The sequence below is a fragment of the Rhododendron vialii genome, chromosome 6a, assembly GCF_030253575.1.
Source record: "Rhododendron vialii isolate Sample 1 chromosome 6a, ASM3025357v1".
In the NCBI taxonomy this organism is placed as follows: domain Eukaryota; kingdom Viridiplantae; phylum Streptophyta; class Magnoliopsida; order Ericales; family Ericaceae; genus Rhododendron; species Rhododendron vialii.
The window spans coordinates 27,462,241-27,485,334 of record NC_080562.1 but is presented as its reverse complement, the minus strand read 5'-3'; the positions used below and the strand labels follow the sequence as shown (position 1 = coordinate 27,485,334).

The 23,094-nt window shown below is 40.3% G+C and overlaps 2 protein-coding genes, 1 non-coding gene and 1 pseudogene across 5 annotated transcripts in view; 2 read left to right on the top strand and 2 right to left on the bottom strand.

Annotated features, from left to right (window-relative positions):
• Nucleotides 1-482: 482 nt before the first annotated feature.
• LOC131328566 (G-type lectin S-receptor-like serine/threonine-protein kinase SD2-5) lies at nucleotides 483-10,256 on the bottom strand (annotated as a pseudogene).
• Nucleotides 10,189-13,158, top strand: LOC131330016 (G-type lectin S-receptor-like serine/threonine-protein kinase SD2-5). Of its 2 annotated transcripts, XM_058363472.1 has the most exons (2): nucleotides 10,189-11,744; nucleotides 11,787-13,158. In XM_058363472.1, exons 1-2 carry the CDS (start codon nucleotides 10,412-10,414, stop codon nucleotides 12,923-12,925), a joined length of 2,472 nt encoding a protein of 823 aa, XP_058219455.1. In that variant the 5' UTR covers nucleotides 10,189-10,411; the 3' UTR covers nucleotides 12,926-13,158. The 2 variants fall into 2 exon arrangements, with proteins under 2 accessions (XP_058219455.1, XP_058219454.1); XM_058363471.1 differs by having other exon boundaries at nucleotides 10,190-13,158.
• A 2,170-nt stretch (nucleotides 13,159-15,328) lies between these two features.
• Nucleotides 15,329-23,094, bottom strand: part of LOC131330017 (probable sugar phosphate/phosphate translocator At1g06470) — a 44,175-nt gene continuing 36,409 nt past the window's right edge. Inside the window, exons 10-13 of one of the 2 annotated variants that reach the window (XM_058363476.1) lie at nucleotides 19,597-19,683; nucleotides 18,901-18,995; nucleotides 16,242-16,406; nucleotides 15,329-15,610 (exon numbers count right to left, since the gene is read on the bottom strand). In XM_058363476.1, coding sequence (XP_058219459.1) covers nucleotides 16,274-16,406; nucleotides 18,901-18,995; nucleotides 19,597-19,683 — 315 coding nt within the window. In that variant the 3' untranslated portion in view covers nucleotides 15,329-15,610; nucleotides 16,242-16,273. The remainder of the gene's footprint in view (nucleotides 15,611-16,241; nucleotides 16,407-18,900; nucleotides 18,996-19,596; nucleotides 19,684-23,094) is intronic. The other variant, XR_009200931.1, reaches the window with a different exon arrangement.
• Nucleotides 17,730-17,837, top strand: LOC131331599 (small nucleolar RNA snoR100). Its single transcript, XR_009201413.1, has one exon. It is a non-coding gene; the product is annotated as a small nucleolar RNA snoR100 (small nucleolar RNA).

Genomic DNA, 23,094 nt, shown 5'->3' with positions numbered 1-23,094 from the left:
TAAAAATGATGCAAGGCTTGAGCTACACTAGCCCAGTAAAAAGTCTTCGCAAACTCTATATGCAAGTGAGCAAAACGGAAGGACAAATGATAGAAACCAAACGACAATGGATATAAGCACAACTTATCATGATCAAAGTGTCCAACTATCACCAATCCTTCTTCTTGACATACTCTTAAGTCTTGTCCATTCTACTCGTGTCACAACATCTCGTATCCTTTATGTGTCTGAGCCAAAGCTCTTGCCGGGTCAATTATGGGATCTCGATATCCCCTGCCAAGCGCCCACCTTGTAGGTTAGGCCTTGAGTGTTCAATACGAGCATTAGCTCCTACCGAGTCAGTTATGGAATCTCGACATCCCCTACCAGGCACCCACCCGTCGATGGGCCCCGAGTGTTTGCGCGTCGTTCACATGCTCATGTGTATCGTTCGTATTTCAACGTGCAATAACGTACATTTCACATTTCTTAACTCAATGAGTTCATTCAAGTCCATCGAATACCACTTTTGTGTGAAACAAGTAAAACTCTCCAAAACACTTGAAAGAATGCATAAACAAACTCATTAGAGTCGATGAGAAGCTCCAAAAAGTGATTTGGGAGACGTAGAAAAAGCAACTCTTAGACACTGTGCCTACCGGTAGGTGAATGAGTCCTACCGATAGAAGAGAAGAATTCTGCACTTGACCAACTGGTAGGTGAAAGTTCCTACCGGTAGAAACTGGAAACAGAAAGGCCAACATTTTGAACGTAACAGTCTTGTACTTGGCCTACCGGTAGAAAAAAAAAGTACTTACCGGTAGGAGAATGAGTATTTTGAGCAGCTAAAGTACGTTGAGCTGGTTGGGAAATAATTTCTCACTTGTCCTATCGATAGATGAAAAGTTTCTACCGGTAGGAAGAGTGTCTTTCAGGCGATTTTGACAGGAATTTCATATTTCAATCTAATCTCAATAATAACCAATACAAGCTCGAGAAAGGCATAGAAACACTCAAATAACATATGAAGAGAGATAGAATTCCCTACCTCGAGTATCCAAGCCAAAATCGAAGAGATTGAGCAAACCCTAGCTTCCGGAATCCAAACCGAGCTAAATACACCGAACCGAGCTCTATCCAACGTGATACGAGCCCCAATGCGCAAGTAGAAGATGGAGTTGAGGTTGATTGTTGTGGGTTTTGAGTGATTGGGTGAGAGAGTGAGAGAGATAGAGAGAGTCGAGAAAGAGTCGGGAGAGAGGGTGAGAGACCGAGAAATGGAGAGGGGAAAATAAATCCCCTGCCATTCACCACACACATATAATGTACCATATCACACTAACACCCATATTTTTCAAACCCTTGCACATTCAATCTCCACATTCACATTCACGCCATTTTCATCCCTTTTGTCTCAATTACAAACATTAAAATTAAATAAAGAAATTTACGGGTCTCTACAACATCACTCTCTATATAAGTAATTAAGTAATCATTCATCCATTGATCTTCCATTCGATTGCGCAGATTGCTTTCAATTTCAAGTGGATTAATTTGTGGGCTATTTTTGGGGTGAGTGTTCATTAACATTTGGGTTGGGTGTTCAAACAATTGGATTGGGTGTTCATTGACAATTGAATTGGGTATTCAAAGTAAGGCTAGTCCAAAAATTTTACATGTATTCTAAGAAATTTTTTTTTTAGGGTGGTCAGTTGACTATGGAAAGACACAAATGGAGCCGCCTCTGTTGTAGGCCTTGAAAACAGATGAGCGCAAAGACGTGCAGATTATCGTGAAGATTGGTGAGCATATGTTCGGTGGAGAAAATAAAATAGCAATGGACTTGGGCTTTTGAATTTTCCTTTTGTTAATACACGTGAACTTGGTGGGGCCAGAAGTTACAATTATGTTTGGTTAAAAATCAATCCTTGGCCGACGGAGAAAGAGTTAAAAGGAATTGTTTTCCTGGGTGAACTCTTTCGGCATGTACCAATAAAAAAGGTAAATAGGTTATTGCCTTGGCAGCATATGTAAGAGGAGGCCACACACATAACAGGAGTACGCTTCAGAGAGCATTCGGCAGGGAGCAGAATAGAAAAAAGAGTTGCGCACGTTTCCATGGCCGGCTAAGCCCTTTGTCTAGGGGGACAATGAAACTCTGCACTAAGTAACTTCTTTTATGCATAGGTTTTGGATTATTATTCGAGTCAATTGTAAAACTCAGAACCCTTTTCGTTTCAATTGAATGAATTGATTTTAATTCTTTCTATCGATTGAGTATTTGTATTCTAGATTTCAAATACCTAGTTTTGAAATGGTTTTCACTGATTGTGGTTGGAGTTCTGAGATAGATTATGCTCGTAAGACTGATCGTGCCATTAAGTGGCCAGATCGTGCTACTGAGAGATGGTTCATGCTATGGGATAGTCTATGCCTTTTAACAATTCGATTATTTTCTTAATGATTATCGTTAGGGTTTGCAAGCCCTAATGATAATCCCTTCTGATTCAAATAATTAGCCTCGCCTATGAATGCTGGAGTTACGTGGTCGAAGTAGATTCCAAACCCTAGATATTTTCCTCCATCATTTTCAAACCTTTTAATTCATTGTTTTAATTTAATTAGGTTATTCCAAACAAACCAAATCAATCAACTCTTTTCTTTCCGAACTAATCTGCAGACTAATCTAATTTGTCATAACTTAGCCATTCAGTCCTTATTGGAACGATACTTGATCTTAACCATTATTCTACGGAGTAATAGTTAATTCTTGATTTTTATAAATTTGTTTTTGACACGGAATGACGCGGTCAATTACCTCGGTCTTGATAAAACTTGTGGAAGTAATATTGTGGCATCGTCGCTGGCATCGCGTTGCTATCTACAACTGGAGTTGTTATTGGCACTGGGGGTTTTGTAAAGTGAAAATCCAAATTGCTGTCAACCTCCATTAGACCCTCCAAGACCTTAACTACGACTGAGATCATAGGCCTCTTAGTAAACGCACTTTGTAAACACCATGCTGCGTTCCTTAGCATCTCCGTGACTTCTGCTCCATGTAACTGCATATCTTCGCTGAATTTATCAATTATGTCCATAAGTCTATCATCTGCTGCTTTCCTCTCGAAAAGACTCAGTAAAGCATTTCCTCCTCAGATTGATCTCTGTCCAAGTTTTTCCTTCCACGCAGGATTTCAAGAACCACGACCCCAAAGTTGTAGATGTCGACTTTATCAGTGATTACAGAGCTCATCCACTCTGGTGGAGCTGTTTACACCCAATTTTGATCAAAATTTAGGAGCATGGATTAATTAAAAATTAATGGTTAAAAGAGCCATTATTTTTTAGCCTTAGAGGAGTCGTGCAATGAGCCTCTCATTTTTTGGGCGTATAGAAGATCAATGGGCCGCACCAAAGTTTCGTGAGATTGGGCCAGTTTAATGTTCAAGGAGTTTCATGGATATTGGCCCAATCCGAATTTATCTTGGGCCAGAATCTCCCCAGTTCTTAAGTAGTTTTCAAGTGGACTTCCTAAAGCTTAGGGCCCAAGAGCTTACTTTCCGGGCTTGGGCCTATTTCTGGGACTTATAGTAGGTCCAAATCAGTTAAAGCCTTCTTCTCAAGCCCAAACTAAGAAACTAAGAAGACCTGGACCCTTAGAGGCCCAGTTTCACATTCCATGTTCTTGCCAAGTTCTAGAATGTACTTAAACCAATCAAAACATGGTCCATGGGAATATGGTGAGGAAGGGAACATGGAATAATTGTTTAATGGCCAGGAAAGTCTGTGAGCGGCTGTTTATACCTGTTTTTGGCACCTCGGATCGGACTAGCTGTGAATGGCCATCTAATTAATTTTTTAAGTAGATTGGGCCAAAGTAATGTGGTTATTGTTTAAAAAACGTGTTGGGCCGTGGATTTTCTGTAGCGTTCTCGGGCCCAATTGTTCATTCATACAAAGGAGATACAACCCATGGAGGATGAAACCAATCTGGATTGAGAGCAAGGCCCATGGATTAAGGAGAATTAGTTATTGGCTCGAGGCAGTTATTTTCCTTCCAAGGTTCAAAGGCTATTGACTCAGTCAATGGCCACATGTCGAGCAGTAGCATAAAATGAGGGAGTGGGGTAGTTATCAAATGGACCCATGATCTTGATAACTACTCTTAGTTTCTGATAACTGCTCACTCACCCAGCAAAAGAGGAGCATCGTAGGACACATGTCAGCTTGTGGTGCAAAGCAGAATTCGGATTCAGGCCTGAATCAGCTTACTGCTGTGCATATAAATACAAGTTCACAAGATGGAAAAATGGTCCAACACCAATCAAAGCCCAGCGCTTCAAAAACTTTCCTACTTTCAACAAAGTAGACATATCCGAGTACCGAGTACTCAACCCCATTCAAACTCACTTCATCAAGTAGTTTGGATTTTATTTTGCTTTTCTTGTACTCAAACTTGATTATCACGGTGTAATAAAGTCTATGTTTTACGTTCACTTTCCTATACGACTAGGAAATTTTAAGTTCACAACCGTGTGACAAACCACGAACCTCCTTGTGATCATTACCCTTTGGGTCACACACAATCACTTACAAGTTAAAAGTCACGATTCACAGCAATCGCCATAAAAAATTGGGCGCTACAAGTCTTGGCACGCCCGCGCTTAATGCATTCACGTCTGTGCCAAAATGAGAGTTTTCATTGGCACGCCCGGTGGGACCCTAGTCGTTTCAAGTGGTATTACGCTGATTCGTTCGCATATCAATTCGATACGTTGAATTGGATGTTGAGATTCGGCGATGTAAAGAAGAATTTTGTTGGTGTGATGATAAGGTCGACGAACTTGAAGACAAAATCTACCGCCTTGATTGTGAGAGGCATCGACTCAATCCTATGGAGGATTGGTTTCTTGATGCACAAAATCGCTTCAACGATGAAATTCGAGGGCTTGAAGATGAAGTTGATAGGCTTGAAGAGGAGGATCGCCAATTACACTATAAGGTAAACGGTCTCTTTAGTGCCAAGTCACGTGGCTATTCAAGCATTATGTATTCAGCCCTGCCCAAACAACATGAATTCAAAAATGGTGGGCTTGATGATCCTCCTACTCAGACCTTTGGGGATCAAGTTGAAGAACACATGGGTATTCAGTCCTGTACAATTGCATCCAACGATGGACTCTCACAGGAATTCATTGATCCCTGGGATGAATGTTTTCGTAATGTTGAAGAATGTCTAATCAAATCCAAAAAGGCCATTGAAGACAATTTAGCACGGATATCAACTCCTTTTCCACCACAGATATCACAATTTAGCACTTTAGGCCAAACTTCAGGCCTGAATGTCTCTAAGCAAGCTTCTAGCAAGCACACTAGGCCTCCAGGCTTCTCTTAGCCCTTAGCTTCCAAAAACCATACACTCGGGGGGCAAAGAGGCCAAGGACTTCGACTCGGGGGGCAAGAGTCCTAGTTCAGGCCTTTGAAGATTCCTGAACAGCAACAAGGCCTACAGATTGTGGCAACAGTTTCAGGCCAGATCGCAGCAGCCAATATTCAGGAGTTCTCCAAAAACTTTTGGATGGTAAGCTGTTTCCATGCCCGGAGGAGCGAAAAGATAGGTCTGTTTCAACGTAAAGGGAGCAAGATTTCAGACTTGGAATAAGCCAGAACATGGAAAGTCCAATTATGAGGCAAGATCAGCCCATTCTCTCCTTTTTGAAACTTTCTCAAGTGTGTGAAAAACTACTACACGCAGATTCACTCCTGGGCAATGAGCAGATCATTGATACAAGTCAGGAAGGATTCAGTACTGCCATTAGCCTTGGGGCCAGGTCTGAATTGCATGCTGCACCCATTCTAGAACAGGAGGAACTGAATGAAGACGAGGAAACCGACAACACTCCAGGGCTTGATCACGATTCATTTGTAATCGGTGATTCCCCTCCTTCCTCTATTAATGAGGCCTTTTTGGCATTGTCCAAACTGCTAAAAGGCATTACAAGCGTAGGCCAACTGTAGGCCTTAAAGTTGTAGAACTAAGCCCGCATTGGATTTGTGGGACACATCAAAAGCGGATCTTATTCACTTGGCTTACGCAAAAATGTCATGGTTGTAAAAAGGGCTAAGTAGCCAATGAAAAGTCCTTCATAGGCCGAACAAGCATCTCTAAAATGTTCGGCCATGGCCTATCAGTCATTAAGTAGGCCCTATTAGAGTTTTGCTAGGCCTTTTCCGCAGAGGTGGAGGCCTTTTCATTTCATAGAGCATGCCTGAAAGTTCAAAGTAGAGGTTCAGGCCCTCCACTATATTTTTAATCCTTGTCAAGCCTTTTTCATGATTCTATGGTTTCTCTACAACCAGGCCTGGACACAAGACTTTATTGATTTACGAAGGCCTTTTCCATAGAGAGGAAGGCCCTTTGAGCCTTTTGTTTAGGCCTAAACCACATTTATAAGCATTCCAAGAAGAAGTTCAGGCCTTCCAACGTATTTTTAGGCCTTTTTGTTAGGCCTTTCATGGTTCAGGCCTGAAGACAGATCTTATATTATCATAGACCTGAATGGAGCATAACAGATGCCTAATGCCTACTAAGTCCATAGGCAAGGTAAACAAAAGAGGGTATGCTAAAATAGAATTCAATGACTATTTGGATGCCAAAAACAACTTTCCTTTTTATACATGTCTTGATCCTAAAAATCAAGAATCAAGGCATGGGGGGCAATGTTTATACCCATTTTTGGCACCTCGAATCGGGCTAGCTGTGAATGACCATCTAATTAATTCTTTAAGTAGATTGGGCCAAAGTTATGTGATTATTGGTTAAAAAGCATGTTGGGCCGTGGATTTTCTGAGGTGTCCTCGGGCCCAATTGTTCATTCATATAGAGGAGATACAACCCATGGAGGATGAAGCCAATCTGGATCGAGAGCAAGGCCCATGGATTAAGGAGAATTAGTTATTGGCTCGAGGCAGTTATTTTCCTTCCAAGGTTCAAAGGCTATTGACTCAGTCAATGGCCACATGTCGAGCAGTAACATAAAATGAGGGAGTGGGGTAATTATCAAATGGCCCCATGATCTTGATAACTGCTCGTAGTTTCTGATAACTGCTCACTCACGCAGCAAAAAAAGAGCATCATGGGACACATGTTAGCTTGTGGTGCAAAGCAGAATTCGGATTCAGACCTAAATCAGCTTACTGCTGTGCCTATAAATATAAGTTCACAAGATGAAAAAAGGGTCCAACACCAATCAAAGCCCAACGCTTCAAAAACTTTCTTACTTTCAGCAAAGTAGATATATCCAAGTACCTCGTACTCAACCCCATTCAAACTCACTTCATCAAGTAGTTTGGATTTTATTTTACTTTTCTTGTACTCAAACTTTATTATCACGGTGTAATAAAGTTTACATTTTACATTCACGGTCCTATATGACTAGGAAATTTTAAGTCAACAACCGTGTGACAAACCACGAACCTCCTTGTGATCATTACCCTTTGGGTCACACACAATTGCTTACACGTTAGAAGTCACGATTCAATCATCATCAAAAGTTAGGCGCTACAAGTCTTGGCACGCCCGCACTCAACGCATTCACGCATGTGCCAAAAATGAGAGTTTTCAGCGGCAGAATAGACTGTCTTGGAATACAAGCAGCTCAAGACCTTCCTTCTTGAGGAACGAAGGCCAAAGGTGCTTGGCATGCATGCAAGTTGCCAGCTCAAGTAGCTCAGCCAGGCCAAGGACACATGGCGACCATGCAAGAAGATGATTCAAGCAGCTCAAGGCCTTTCTTCTTGACAAAGAAAAGGCCAAGGGTACTTGGAATGCATGCAAGCTGCCAGCACAAGCAGCTTGCAAGCAGTTCAGCAGTTGTGCTTTATATTCCTACATACTTGGATGCTGCAAGTAGCAAGTGGACCCTCCGGAAGCACCTCAAAAGCCAATGAGGAAGCCGAGAGGATTGGATTTTTTGCAACCCACTGAAAATTCCTTTTGCTTTTACCAATTTTTATGCAGGAAATGAAGGTTTTTCAAGTTTTAGCCGGTTTCTTGGAGTGAAAAGCAAGTTACGGGCAGGTGACAGCTTCCCATTGTTGCATTTTGAAGCAGTTCAAGGCCTGGAACCTCTAACTATAAATACCAGAATTTCAGGCCTTGGCAAAGGTTCCAACACCATCAAGCTCAAAGCTTACCAAATTTATCTTTCATTTACTTTTCAGCAAAGTATTTTACTTTCCCGTTCAATCTAGCCAAGCCTAGATCTTGTCTTTTATTTCCTTGTACCCAAACTTTGTTAAGCCGTTTAATAAAGTTTGTTTTATCTTTATCTTTTAGTCTTTTCCTTTTCTTTTTTTCCCGTTTTCTAACAACGGTTAGGAAATTCTAAGTCCTTATCCCAACAAGGCAAACCACGAAGCATATAGGATCTCACCCCTTAGGTCGTACGCAATCGTTCTATTAGAAGTCAGATCTGAGGCATTCAGGCCTTAGTACGAATTTGGACTGCAATCCAGTCCTGGCACGCCCGCAACACTAGCCATTTGGTTTTTGCACTTTTTGTGGAAAACATGAGCCATATATCCTGGTGTTCCTCTCATTGTTGCCACAACTCGGCTTTGCTCCTTGGCTATCAATTTTGACAAACCAAAGTCGGCAACTTTTGCGTCAAAATTCTCATTCAGAAGGATGTTTTGGGGTTTTATATCCAAGTGCAATATTTTCTGTCTGCATTCTTCATGGAGATATGGTAAAGACATGTCCAAAGCATGGTTTTGCAATCGGTAGGCCGGCCATTTGGTAGTGAAGGGTTGCTGCAAATGTTGTGGAAATCTGAGAGGCACCACATCCCTTGGCCATGCCTGAGATAATCTTCCTTCTAAATGGCCATTCAAGAGAAAGCAACTCTTCGTTTTTGCGGAAGATCCATTTGTCCAAGGACCAATTGCACATGTACTCATACACCAAAAGCCTTTTAGATTTTTCAGCACAATATCCTATCAGTCTTACCAAATTGACATGGTGAATGTTGCCTATTATCTTTACTTCAGCTAAGAATGACTTCTTTACCTAACCTATACCGTTAAGCCGTTTGACTGCAACTTTTGTGCCATTTCCCAGAGTCCCTTCAAAGACAGAACCAAATCCTCCTCGCCCAAGCTTCTTGCTAAAATTCTCTGTTGCAGATTTCAAGTCTTCATAAGAGAATCTCGTAGATAGCCCCGGTAATTCATCTATACAGTCGTCATCCTCCTCCTCTAAGTCCTTTTCCTTCCGCAAGTAAAGAATAGCAGCGCCAATTAGAAGTAACACAACAAAAAGTGCTCCGAGGCTTGATCCTATTGGGAGTGCAATATTGTTGCCTTTTCCATTTTTGGGTGCATTAGCTGAAATAACGGAGTAATCGATGTTATTGCACTACGAACGGAAATAATGGAGTATTACGACACCGAAACACTCTTTCTCACCAATATTTTGGAAAACGAAAAACTGGGGTAAATTGGAAAAGGCACTGGATGGACGGGTCGCTGGAACAAGATTTGAACTATGACGACATGATTATATATTTAGTAAGTTATACGTAATTAAAAGTAAAATTAAATTTAAAAATGGAGATATTTATATTCAATGTGCATTTGAAAGCTGAGATAGCTCCTGTGCCTTTTTTATTATGCCATTCTCATAGTCGCACATCAGTGATCAAGGGAAGAAGTTAACCCGTTCTCAAGTTACACAAGTTCAACCCGTACTTATCTCGATTAATTATTGTGTTGACGATTCATGTCATATTCGTATACTTGAAAAAAGCAGTGGACCCACACCCTCTAACTTCGTGCGACCTGGAATCGTGTTAACGAATTTTTAAGCATGTATAGTCTCATTCACATATGGGATTAATTTTAGTTTCTGCATAAATGTTTAACTCGACGATTCGAACAAAATTGAATCAAATTACTCAGTAACTGACTCGAAAGGGACCCCGCACAAGGCTCATGATTAAAGTCAAGTCGTCTCTTTTCCTTTTACACGGCAAATCAAATCAAGTCGGCTGGACCACATTTTTTTTGGTAAAGATAATTCTATGCAAAGTACCCCGCCAAAAAAAAGTCCAAGGGAATATTCTTGAGAGCCAAAAAACGTGCAACTCATTTTCCCCTTGATTTTCTTGTAATTTTTTTAGTGAGCTTACGCGCACCATGATTATTCTTTTTCCCAATCCAGTGAAAGGCAGGTCATCTTCGCATATGGCCTTCTTGCACCCCACATTACACTCCATGCATGAAGGGGGTAGAAAAAACTCTATCATAAGTCAAGTTTGGCTGCTCCAATGAACACATCAAAGAAAGACTTAGACTGAAAATGGAACTCATGAATCACAGTTTTCTTCCTTCTCTAGTTGTGCTCTAGAATCCTCTTGATCATCAAAAGCTAATGGGTGGGATTAATAACCCATCTGGTGCTCTTTTTGCGCTTGTTTATTCTCTCCTCTTGGCTTCTTTGCCATTGATCGATGCCCAAATTGTGGGGGAGTATTCAGTCACCAACCTTCGGGCTTCATGGGATGACATACCCGAATTTTACAGCTCTGCTGACGGTAAGTTCATTCTCAAACCCATCCTCATCAGAACAAATCCTGGAGTTGGTTTCGTCTCCGGCTTCTGGTGCAGTGTCTTCTTCCGTAATTGCCTCTTTTCCATCTTAATCTTTCCAAGCGCAGACTATTTGCAGCCGTCGGACAGGGGTCTAGTTTGGTCTGCAAACCGGAACAAACCAGTCCGGTATAACGCAACCTTGCGATTCACGGAGCATGGGGATTTGATTTTGGCAGACGATGATGGCAGTTTAGTCTGGTCTACAAAGACAGGAGGAAAGTCCGTATCTGGCTTAAACTTGACTGAAGAGGGAAATCTAGTGCTCTTCGATCGAGACAACAAGAGGGTTTGGCAGTCTTTTGATCACCCAACTGACACGTTACTTCTTGGGCAAAATTTGGCTCTTGGGAACAAGCTGATCGCCAATGTGTCGTCGTCAAACTGGAGTGAAGGTACTTTTACGCTTGATGCTCAACGTGATGCTTTGTACGCTTACACAGACTTGAATCCACTCCGGTACTATTATGGGTCCCTTCTAAATTGGAGTACTACGCCGCATCTTCGATTTCAGAATGGAAGTTTCAATGAGTTGTCAATTCCTCCTGCATCATCACCCGCTCAGTTCATGAAGTTGGAGCCTGATGGTCATTTGAGGGTTTACCAATGGGTAGTAGGTGATGATACTGACTGGAATGAGGTAGCCGATCTGCTGACACCGGCTGTTGGTGACTGTGGGTATCCATTTTCGTGTGGAAAATACGGCATTTGTTCAAACGGGCAGTGTAGTTGTCCTCCTGGAGAAGCCAAAAATGGAACAAGCCTTTTCAGGCAAGAAAACTCTAGGCAACCCAACCAAGGATGCTCCCCAATTACTCCCATTTCGTGCAACTATTCTAAATACCAAAGCCTTTTGGAGCTTCAAAACACTAGTTACTCCAACTCCTATCGGTTTGTGTACGAGGAGAAAGAGTTAGAGGATTGTAAGAAAGCATGTTTGCACAACTGTTCGTGCAAAGCCTTTCTATTCCAATATGAAAGTGCGCTAAGTTGCTTATTACTTTCGGATGTCCTTACTCTTGTAATCCGAGAGGCTGACATGTTTTACAACATCAGTACATTCCTTAAAGTGCAGAGCAATCCTACAGTAGTTCCGGAAAGTCCCGATCAAAAAAGTCCTTCAGTAGTAGTTCCTTCCTCCAAAAAATCAAGACCAGTTGCGGACATATTGAGAAAATCCGGCATAGGAGCATTATTAGGTGTGGTTTTGATAGCTGTTTCCTTTCTCCTTTTCCGTTACGGAAAGCGCATGGAATCCAAGGAACTTGAAGAGATTAATCTCGACCTCGTACCAGGAATGCCTTCTAGATTCTCTTATGAAGACCTGAAAACGATGACCAACAATTTCAATATCAAGCTTGGCCAAGGAGGGTTCGGATCTGTCTTTGAAGGGACACTAAGCAGTGGCACCAAAGTAGCAGTGAAGCGTCTCGACGGCTTAGGTCAAGTTAAGAATTCATTCTTAGCTGAAGTTGAGACAATAGGCAGCATTCATCATTTCAATTTGGTGAGGTTGATTGGATTTTGTGCTGAGAAAACGTTTAGGCTTCTAGTTTATGAGTACATGCCTAACGGATCATTGGACAAATGGATCTTCTGCAAGTCCAATGAGCTCACTCTTGGGTGGCAATCCAGAAGAAAAATCATCTCAGACATAGCCAAGGGATTAGCCTATCTCCATGAGGATTGCAGACAGAAAATAATTCATTTGGATATCAAATCCCAAAACATCCTCTTAGATGAAAATCTGAATGCAAAAGTTTCAGATTTTGGATTGTCAAAGTTAGTTGACAAGGATCAAAGCCAAGTTGTAACAACATTGAGGGGAACCCCAGGATACTTGGCTCCTGAATGGTTGAACTCGATTATCACAGAAAAAGTAGATGTCTACAGTTTTGGTGTCGTGGTATTGGAAATCTTGTGTGGCAGGAAAAACTTGGATCGGTCTCAGCCTGAGGAAGATATGCATTTACTCGCTCTTTTCAAGCGAAAAGCAGAAGAAGGAAGGCTACCAGATATCATAGACAAACACCATGACGAAATGCAACAACATGAAGCAGAAGTTGTAGAGATGATGAAGATTGCTGCGTGGTGTCTACAAAGTGATTTTGTCAAGAGGCCTCCTATGTCCGTGGTGGTTAAGGTTTTGGAAGGCTTGGTCGATGTTGAAACCAACTTAGACTATAACTTCACAAATCTTGCGATACCAAGAAAAGTTGGGGCAGCAGGTCTAAACGAGGATGTCGTCCATGCTGCTACTATGTTGTCGTCATCAACATTATCAGGACCGAGGTAAAACAACAAAAATTCCAATAGATGCATTAAGAAGGATCTGTCATAATGACATAATTTCAACTGTTTTCTTGTTTTATTTTGCTTTTATGTGAACTTGCAAGTTTTAGCATTTTACGATAAGAACATAACTATTTCAGGCACCCCTGCAGCATGTCAAAGTGTTGTAATCCTCTGATTCCAAGTTAAATAACAATTGGACACACCAAAAATTTATGTTTGATTGCATGGAAGATTTATGAATGTTTAAATGGTATACTTTGTTCTGTTGATGTCCAACCACTGATGTCAGATGAGATACAAAATCAAGTAAATATCCATAATCAATTGTCTGGCACAAGGATTTCATACAAGTTTTTTTTTTTGATAGGCAAAGGATTTCATACATTTAGGAAGCACCCTAACTGTACATACACATGAAAAGTTGAGAACTTATAAAGTGGAGTAAAATTTTTGAGCAAAACTTCTGCATGAAAAAGGTTCAAAAGTGAAATTGGCCCCAAAGATCAAGTAGAATAAATGCCCTGAACTAAATTTAGATGTAGCAATGTCGCTAAGCTAACAGCTGCCTAGATTTCCATCTATTTTCACACCACGAGCAACCCATCTTTTTAAAAAAAACAACTTTCTATTTCTTTTCAAAAACAAATATCAAGTGATCTTTGTAGTTCGATAAAGAAAATAATGCAGTGAAATTCATCTTAGACTCCGAAGCCATAGATCTCTCCAATTATGACACCACAAATCCCAGGTGATATGAAGCCAGGTCACTTCCGTATCAGGCATATTCCAACACTAATTCAGCATACCTTGAAAGCCGTCTCAAACTTCAACTGCAACCGTAATTGTCTCAGTTTTTCCCAAGAGACAAAAAATGAACCTCTATTTGATCCACAAAGTTGTGGAAAAAAATTCACATCTTGAAAACAGAAAATAGAGAGGAACTATAATGCCACCATACTCGACATGGAGCTGTAAGGATTTGGCTGGAACCAGAAAACGAAATCGACTGCAATAACTGAAAGAAAGACTAGCTTCAGTTTCCATTAAATTGACCGTCCTGTGACCAAGAGACATGGGAGCAGGTTGTCTAGTGTCTACGATGACCAAAAGTGAAATCAAATTACAAAGTTCGATTAATGGTATCTTCCTTAACGGGAATTGTGAGGCCTGTCCATGGTGTCACACAATTCACGATTACATAACATAAAGAATAATCACAAGAGATTATGAAACCACATGCATCTTTATCGTTCCTTGGTTATGAAGTTGGTGGAAATTTTTTTATTTTTTATTTGAAAGGCGAAGTTGGTGGAAGTTAAAAAACTGTGGAGACAGAGATGGGCCTAATTTCAGGGCATAAAGATCCAGTTAAAAAATTATAGTGTATGTAGGAAAACCAGGTCTGACCAGAAACTAACTTTCAAATCAAATGATCCCTACTCAGAAAACTACCAAGTCTTAACTCAGTTTGTTAGCATTCTGCATTCCCATAGTCAAGGACTCAAGGGAACATAATCCCTTCTATGTGATCCTAGACTTCGATGAACATTCAGCCATGCCCATGGCCTATTATAAGGATCAAGGTCACCTGCTTCGATGAACATTCACCACCCTCATCCAACACTACTGGACACTCATTTGTGTCCTCTAGGGTTGCTCGGGAATTGTTAAGTTGTGTAAGCTGGGAGAGTTAGTTTCATGGTAAGTTAGCTGTGTAGCGCCAGTAAGTACTACAATTTAGTGGAGGCATCAATGAGTTATGAGAGAGTAGGAACTGGGAAGATTGAGAAAGAAAACAACAAATAAATGGGTTTTGCTTTTTACACTTTTGTGTCATAGCAACACAAATTTAACAACACTATTTGAGCACTCATTCACAAAGCAATTTACTCCCTCCGTCCCAAAATTTTTGTCCGATCCGCAAAACAGAGTCTTAAAGTAGAAGTTTTGCAAGAAAAATTCAAAAAAAACAAACTAATTAATAATACTGAGTTTTTTAATTTATGATAAAAGTTTAAATTTTTTCTTGACAAGATTATGTTATATATAAGACATCGTTTTGCAGACCAGACAAACATTATGGGACAAAAGAAGTAAAACACAAATTTTCATACAACACAAACGATTAGGTCCCACTTTTTACAACTTTATGTCGTATAGCAACACAAATTTAACTCTATTATTGGAGATGGCCTACCCACGAGTAGGTTGTGCTAAGCTAATGGTCGATCGAAGACTAGCTTGGTCGGTCAGTAACAACTCCTTTTTAGATGCTGCAACATGTGATTTCCTCAAACAACCTTTATCCGTATAGTAGTATTTACATACGAGACAAACAAGAAACCATTCATGGCAATGAAATACTAGAAATCTACAAAGAGGGGACAAGAATTCACTCTCAATGTTTTAGAGCAAGCTGTTCCAATCTAAATCCCCAACATCCCAACACAATTGGGAAACGCAGTTACAGAGATACAATGAATATCCAAACTGGGCATTTATTACTTGGTAGCATGCCTAGTTGTGCCGATACAATGTACAATCGACTGCTGTGGGCAGACAGTCGGAATAAAAAATGTCTTGACGGGCTTTGCAATGTGAAACAACTTCATTGTAAACCACCAATCTGGAGGAAGAACCACAGAAACAGACCAGAAGAATTTGAAGAATGCTGCCACGACTTTCGCTGCAGTTTCAAAGAATAGAAGCTTAGACAAACAAACGAGTACAGATAGAACCACTGTCTGAATAGACCAATACTTGTCACCATTTTGTTTAACAAGTTGCAACCATCAGAAAAGGTTTAGCGCTATTTGATTCCAATTAGGGAAGAATTTTATTGTAAAACAGTCAATCAAACATTTTTTACTAGGCAATGGAGGCCACCTGAACTATTTATGACCCACTGGCGTAAGATTGTAATTTGCAATAGAACCACCATTAAAGCAGAATATGTTCCACCAACAATCTCATAGATCATCTAGACGCGACAAAGGTAGAAACAGTTACACTTCAAATGAAACTATAGTGGTCCTCAATTTGAGAACAACAAGGATACATTCACAGGTGAGAAGTCCATTAAGACCTGCACCATATGCAAAGTACGTTAAAATCCCAGAAGTAATTTATATGTACAGAAAAGTAGAGATGAAATTGTGTGTTCATTGTTCATGATTAAAATGATGACAACTTTGACCTAAAGCTCACAAAGGTCTTTGGATTTAACCATTACAAGATCAACAGATCAGCAATGAACAAGGTTTCCCCAAATACATCATCAAAATTCTTGTAAAGAGGATATGGCTTCAGACGCTCACCTATGGTTATTCACGAGATTCAACTAATATGATTAGTGAGCTCTCAGGGGACCATCATCGAGGTCATCCATTTCCTCAAGAATAACATATCTTGCAGCTGCATTGGTTGCCGATGACTTTGCCACATTCTCTTCGCCTAGCTCGCCCTTTTGTAACTTTTGGTATCTAAGAAGCATAAAAAAGGAAACGAAATCACACAGGCTTATATGAATATCTTAAAGCAAATCAAGTTTGTATATCTTGCAGTAGAATCCCCAAAAAGTTGGGTATGGGAGATGTATTTTAGGTTCTTTCACGTTATAGGGGTATATAATAATTCTTGGATCTATTAAAGTCTTGCTGTTTATTACGATTTTGGAAGAGACGCTCTAGATTGATTCCCCTTTGTTTATGCCAAAGGTGCACTTTGTCTCTTTGTGATCCCTATAAAAATGATCCTTTGTTTACCTCTTCTCTTGTGAGTCGGTAATCATACAAGCAGGATGTGTTGGAGCTTGTCCAACATTGCTTAAGTGTGACCTCAAAAACTAGAATGTGAGCCAGACGGCCTCTCCACTCGTAGACTATCAGTTGAGTTGGATGCTTTAAGAGTGGATAAAAACTTTAAATTCCATCTAACCAAAATCAAAATGATTGTGTTCTGAACCATCTTTTTAACATAGGCTGGAAATTGGGAAAAACAAAGATTCAATTCCCCACTACAAACTTTCATTAAAAATAGCAGATTCTGCAAGCATCTTCAAACATTAATCTGTCAAGAACTATGCGACACAGCGACAAATTGCTATTTTAATGCCGATTCAATGTATGAAACTGTTAATTACCGCGACAAGTATCACCTAGTTGATTGGGATACGGTGTGTACCCCCATTAGAAAAGGAGGTTTGGGAGTGAGAAGGTTAAAGTTATTCAATCAAGCTTTGTTGGGGAATAATGGCTTTGGAGATTTGCATGCGAAAGAGAAAAATGGTGGAGGAAGGTGATTACAGCAAAATATGGGTGTGGGAGGGGAGGGTAGTCTACTTGTAAAGTTAGGCTTCCTTATGGGGTGGCGCTATGGAGGGGTATCATGAATGGGTGGGACACCTTTATAGGCCACACTTATATGGTGGTTGGTGACGGGAGAAAGGTGACATTTTGGAATGACGTGTGGTGCGGGGAAGTGAGCTTGCGGGATGCTTTCCCCAACATTTACCTTCTGGCACGTGATAGGGATGCATCCATTGCCGATTATCTTTCCTTTAATGAGAGGGTTATAGTTTGGGACATTCGCTTGAGAAGGCAAGTTCGAGATGGGGAGGAAGAGGAAGAGGCTATATTGGCTCTTTTTGCTAGAGTGTATGGTATGCAAGGTATAGGAGAAGGAGAGGATGAGATGTGTTGGAAATTGTTTAAATCTGGATACTTTCAAGTGAAATCTTTTTATCAAGCTTTAGGTGGAGGTGAAAATGTTTTGCTAATATTGTGCATACCGATGCTCTGGACTATCAATGAAAGAAGCATGGTAATGTGCACATAAATTAATTTGGGTCTCTAGGCCTGCCCTCTCTGATGCCATTTGGCTTTGATTTAGGGGCATGGTTTTACAACAAAACGTCCTTGTAGCTCCTCGGTTCTTAGAGGTTTAGGGAGGCCACTGTTTTAGTGGTATTCTGAGAGCAGCCACTTTGTGCATATATTGCCAAAGGTTAGGTCTGTCTCCAATCATCCCCCGCCCATACCCCCAATGATTGGGGACTAGATGGGTTATGTTATGTTGTTGTTGTTGTAGGTGGAGGTGAAAATGTTTCTCTCCCTTGGAAAGCGATTTGGAAGACAGTGGCACCGCTGAAGATGAGTTTTTTCGTTTGGTGCGCAGCTCAAGGCAAGATTCTTACTATCGATAATTTGATTCGGAGGCGGAGAATCATTGTTAATAGGTGTTGCATGTGTAGAAAGGATGCAGAGACAGTGGATCATCTTCTCATACATTGCCCGGTAGCTTGGGAACTTTGGTCCGTGGTGTTTTCTTGGTTTGGTTTAAAATGGGCCATGTCAAGGAATGTTATGGAACTCTTAATTGCTTGGAATGGAGCTAGAGTTGGCAAGAGAAGGAAGCGTGTATGGACCATGATCCCTCTTTGTTTGATGTGAACTATTTGGCGTGAAAGGAATTCGAGATTCTTTGAAGGGATTGAAAAGCCCTTATTTAGAATCAAAAGCTTTGTGGTTAGTAGCTTGTATAGTTGGGACAAGGGAGATTGTAATCCCGCTTTTGATCAGTTTTTAGATTGGTTCGAGCTTTTTTTTGTCAAGTAGGATCGATGTATAGGGCCTTTTTGTGGTGGTGGCCTTTTTGGATTAGGGCGGCATTCCCTTAATGCCAAGTTTATAATATAATTACTTATCAAAAAAAAAAATTACCGCGACAAGTTTCCATGTGCAGAAGTTGATAGAATACGACTATGGAATCCGTGGAATTAAAAGAACCATGCTGAAGATCACAAATAAACTAGCCCATGAGGGAAAGTTGTAGAAGATTCAATGTTGACCTAATAAAGGTAGAAGTATTTATCTTCGAGATGAACTTTGTGGAGAATCATCTAAAGCTTTGGCAATGCAAATAAGAAAAGCCTCTAAGGTAACTAAGGTAATTTTTTAACTGTATAGAGTTACTTACTTGTACCAGTTGAATAAGCTCACACCAACCAGGATTATTATCAGACCAACCCCTTTCAACCAAGTGAACTGATCATGGAAGTAAAACACAGCAACCTAAACAACAATTACCCAATATAAGCAACTAAGTGGATAACAAAATGGTCAACAGCCTCACACTGACCGAGCAACTTTAAAAACTTGTAAGACCAAAAGCCATGACATGTGAAATTTGTGCTCATCACTTAATACAAATTAGAAAGGAAAGAACCCAACAAAAATTCTTCTAGGCATGAGACGAGAGAACTACACCTGACCAGTGATAGAAAAGCTCTAACGCAGTAACACACACACAAAGACATAACATCAAAGACAACCTCTACCTATGAAAAAAAAAAACAAGTTTACTTAGGTGGTTTGGGCGTGGTACTGGATAAGTGGACAACATTAAAATCGTCCGTGAAGGTTTTGCACAAATATTGTACGTCAAATTTTAATTTTTAAGACAATTGTTTCAACGACGCAGCACGAATCATGTTGTCATACATATCCTCAGGCAAAGCCAGCTCAGGAAAGGTGAGATTGCTTATGAGACACTCTTAGCTATTATAGTGGATTAACCAATATTGGAAGATCAGATTGAAACCCAGAATCTGTAGCTTCCACCAAGGTATTTTATCTTTTCTTTAAACAGGGCAATAATCTGAACAGCTCTTACCAAAATAGTGACAGCCTCCTTGACAACTCCTGCTATAGTCACAGTTACTGCACTAGTTATTGAAACAAGAATGTATTCCGTCAATATCTGGAAAGAAAAATGGGAACCAAAACAATGAAAAACAAATAAGAAGAGAAGGTAATTGGATATGTCTCCTGTGAGCAGATACTCTAATGTGATTATGGTTCAGACAAAAACAGAAAAGGATTGACAAGTTTGACATCCAAAGTCCGAACACATACACAAACCGAAGAATTTTAAAATTTTGATGCAATAGATAGCAAGGTTCTATGGTCGTCCGTGAACCCAAGGACACATTCGTATAAGCCATGAACCATGACTCAGACCTTGAGTCTTCCCACTTGCCCCAAAAGTCAGTCTTCAATTGCAATATGCATCAGTCAGTCTTCCCTTCCATACATGTTTACGGGTCGCTTTCTTAAGTATAGTTTTTGTCCCCACCAGGTGGTATGCACCGCGTTACAACAAATCTGCCTTCAAGATACGACGTTGCCAAAGATTTAATGCTTATACCGAACCAGTGTGTTAACAATACAAACTCATTCAGTTTCGATGTTATCTGTCATATCAGGAGTTGGTGACCAGCAGTGGGAAGTCCAGGAATTTACAAGTATAGGGTCATTTATAAATTAAAAGGTTAAGATGTTTTCTTTTAGTCAAAGAGCAAATGTCGTTGAAATTGATACGATGACTTTTTTTAGCACCAGGTGACTGTCTTATTTTAAAAGATTGTGACCATAGTTATTGCTCCTGTCTTTACCATTTCTATACTCGAACTCGAAATTTCATACGTGAAAATCCATAAATATATATTGCAACCCATGACGCAAATTTACATTTGAGATTATACTTAGGACTCGATATTTCTCGGACCATAATTTGCACAGATTGGCATTGCACCTGTGACTTGAATGCGGCCTGAGTGTTGCATCTCTTTTTTTCCTGGTAAAAAATGCTCAAATTTGAACGAGATATTTTGTCACACAGTTGGTTCGCATAAGATTTCAGTCAAAACATTGAATGAAAGAAGATGGTAACAGTACAGTATTTTAACTTGGAAGGTGGGTTGGGGAGAGCATTGTAAAAAGGAATACGTAGCAGCATTCGGAAATGGAGGAACCTTGTAATGGATATTTTGTCAAATTGTATATATGGACTCTTCTACGAAGTTGGTCTCGTACGGGTGGGCGGAGGTTGAGATTTTGGTATATATGGACTCTTCTACGAAGTTGGTCTCGTACGGGTGGGCGGAGGTTGAGATTTTGGTGGGAACACAAACTTGGCCTGTCTCAGTGCCCCATCCAAGTGCGGAGCTTTGGGCGGCGGAGGGGAGGAGAGGAAAGGAGAAAAATGAAGATGAGAAGGATAACTTAGTTGATTTCACTCGGGGCAGTTTTGTATTAAAATCGTTAAATTTGAAGTGGGTTGTAGGGATCAAATTGTGCGTTGCAAATAGAATCCGCCTAAGTTTTTCGGCGTAATGTTACACGGTGATATATTCTCTAGAAAATCACAAAACTATCCCTGTATTCTCCACAATAAGTATTCACGACCAACCATGGAAGCTCACCTTTGGTCATGTTCATGTTTTTTTTTCATCAGACCTTTGGTCATGTTAGATACAGGTTAATTAAGACTTTTGTACCAAAACCCCATCTCTCCCAATCCCAGATTTGTACCACCAATACCCGGCCCCCTCCCCAACGGATAATTATTCCATGGTCTTTACCACAATCCCACTTGTCGATCGCACAACTCGAACGATCGTGAAGCAGAAAACCTCACAATTATCTTCGAAATCTGAATGAAAGACAAGGGATTTCGGATTAGTTCTCGAAACTGTGAACCGTAACGTCATAATTCGGTATATACATATTGAATGAAACATCTTTAACTAGGATAAAAAGAAGAAAGAAAGAACATCTTTAACGACTGAAACACTGGCAACTGTTTTGGAGCCGCTTCGTTCAAAAAAAAAAACCTGTTTGGAGCCGGAAATGATATCAAAACAGGAAAATTATTTTGGAGCCGCTACGATTGAAAACCTTTTAGTTCTTTATCTACACTTATTATGGTTACACCCAATGCCAATGCTCTTGTGGTGGGCCGGAAAATTATTTTCAACCAACTATAAATTGCATATAATATATAAGGAAAACACAATACAATAAAAAGCGGACACTACCGAGGAAATACAGAAAACAACAAACAAAAACAAAATACACCAAACAAAACAAAACAAAAATGAAAATCCACCTAAAGCCAAGACACCGGAGTCAAACTCATCGATCACACTCGTGAAAGGGAGTTGGAGTGATCAGGTATGGACAGAGAGCAAATGGATATGTGGGGTCCACATGCATTGCACCACCAATAATGCTACATACACAACCATCCAAACACAATCCCTCACATACATTTGGAGCCCACACGCACTAGTGTGTATGAGCTTGCATGTGGGCTCCACATGTATGTGAGGGATTGTGTTTAGTGTTGTGTTTGGATGACTGTGTACCTAGACTTTTGAACCTCCACATGCGTGTGTGGAGCTCACACACTCATGTGGGTGTCTGTGTGCTTGCTTGTGTGATGCGTTTGTGGTTACAAAAATGTTCGAATACATGACACTCGGAATATGAAAATATATGTGAGTGTCATCTATTCTACTACTCTTATTGTGGTTGTAGCTAGAATTCTTGTGGTTTTAGCTAGAATGACTTGGCAGTGGTCCTAGTGATAGTAGTTGAGATAGAGAGAAATTCCCATCAATCCCTCTTAACACAAGTCGTGCAAAAGGTCTCCAGTCCACTCAAAGACTTCAGGAAACGGATAACGCAACGCGTCTTTCTGAACGTTGTCTTCTAATTTGTCTCTTCTTTTCCACTTCTTCAACAGTTGTAGTAATTGTCAGTCATGCACCTTCAATCACGTTTCTTTACCGGTAAAAGGGTCCACAAATCACGAGTCCAATTCGGATGCTCCAACATAGGTTCAACTTGTGCTCTCTAAACTGCTGGGTTTATTGAATCACTGATCAATACACTATAGCCTGAGTTTTGTTCTAAGGTGTAGTAGTTAACTCTCTTTTTCAAACCGGATGATTTCAGCTTCTTCCCCCAGCTTTAACTGAAACTGCGGCATAGGTTTCTATCTAGAATGGAAGCAATGAATGCGAACCAGAAAAAGAATTTCCGGTTTGTTGTTTTCTTTCTTACTTGTCTCGTGCATTCGACACAGTCAAGGTTTGGATTATCCAGCTACAATTAAGACTGCCAATAGATCAACGATATGGAAGATCCTCCCCTCTATTTAAGGAATCAAATCAGAATCACAAGGTCCAAGGGATATGGAATGTGAGGCAATCAATTCAGAGTCACAATATCAAAGGAATAAAGCATGTGACAAAATGTGCTTAAGGAATTGGAAGATCTGTTAAGCACTAATTGTGACATCCCACTTTTTTAGTTAAAATAATAA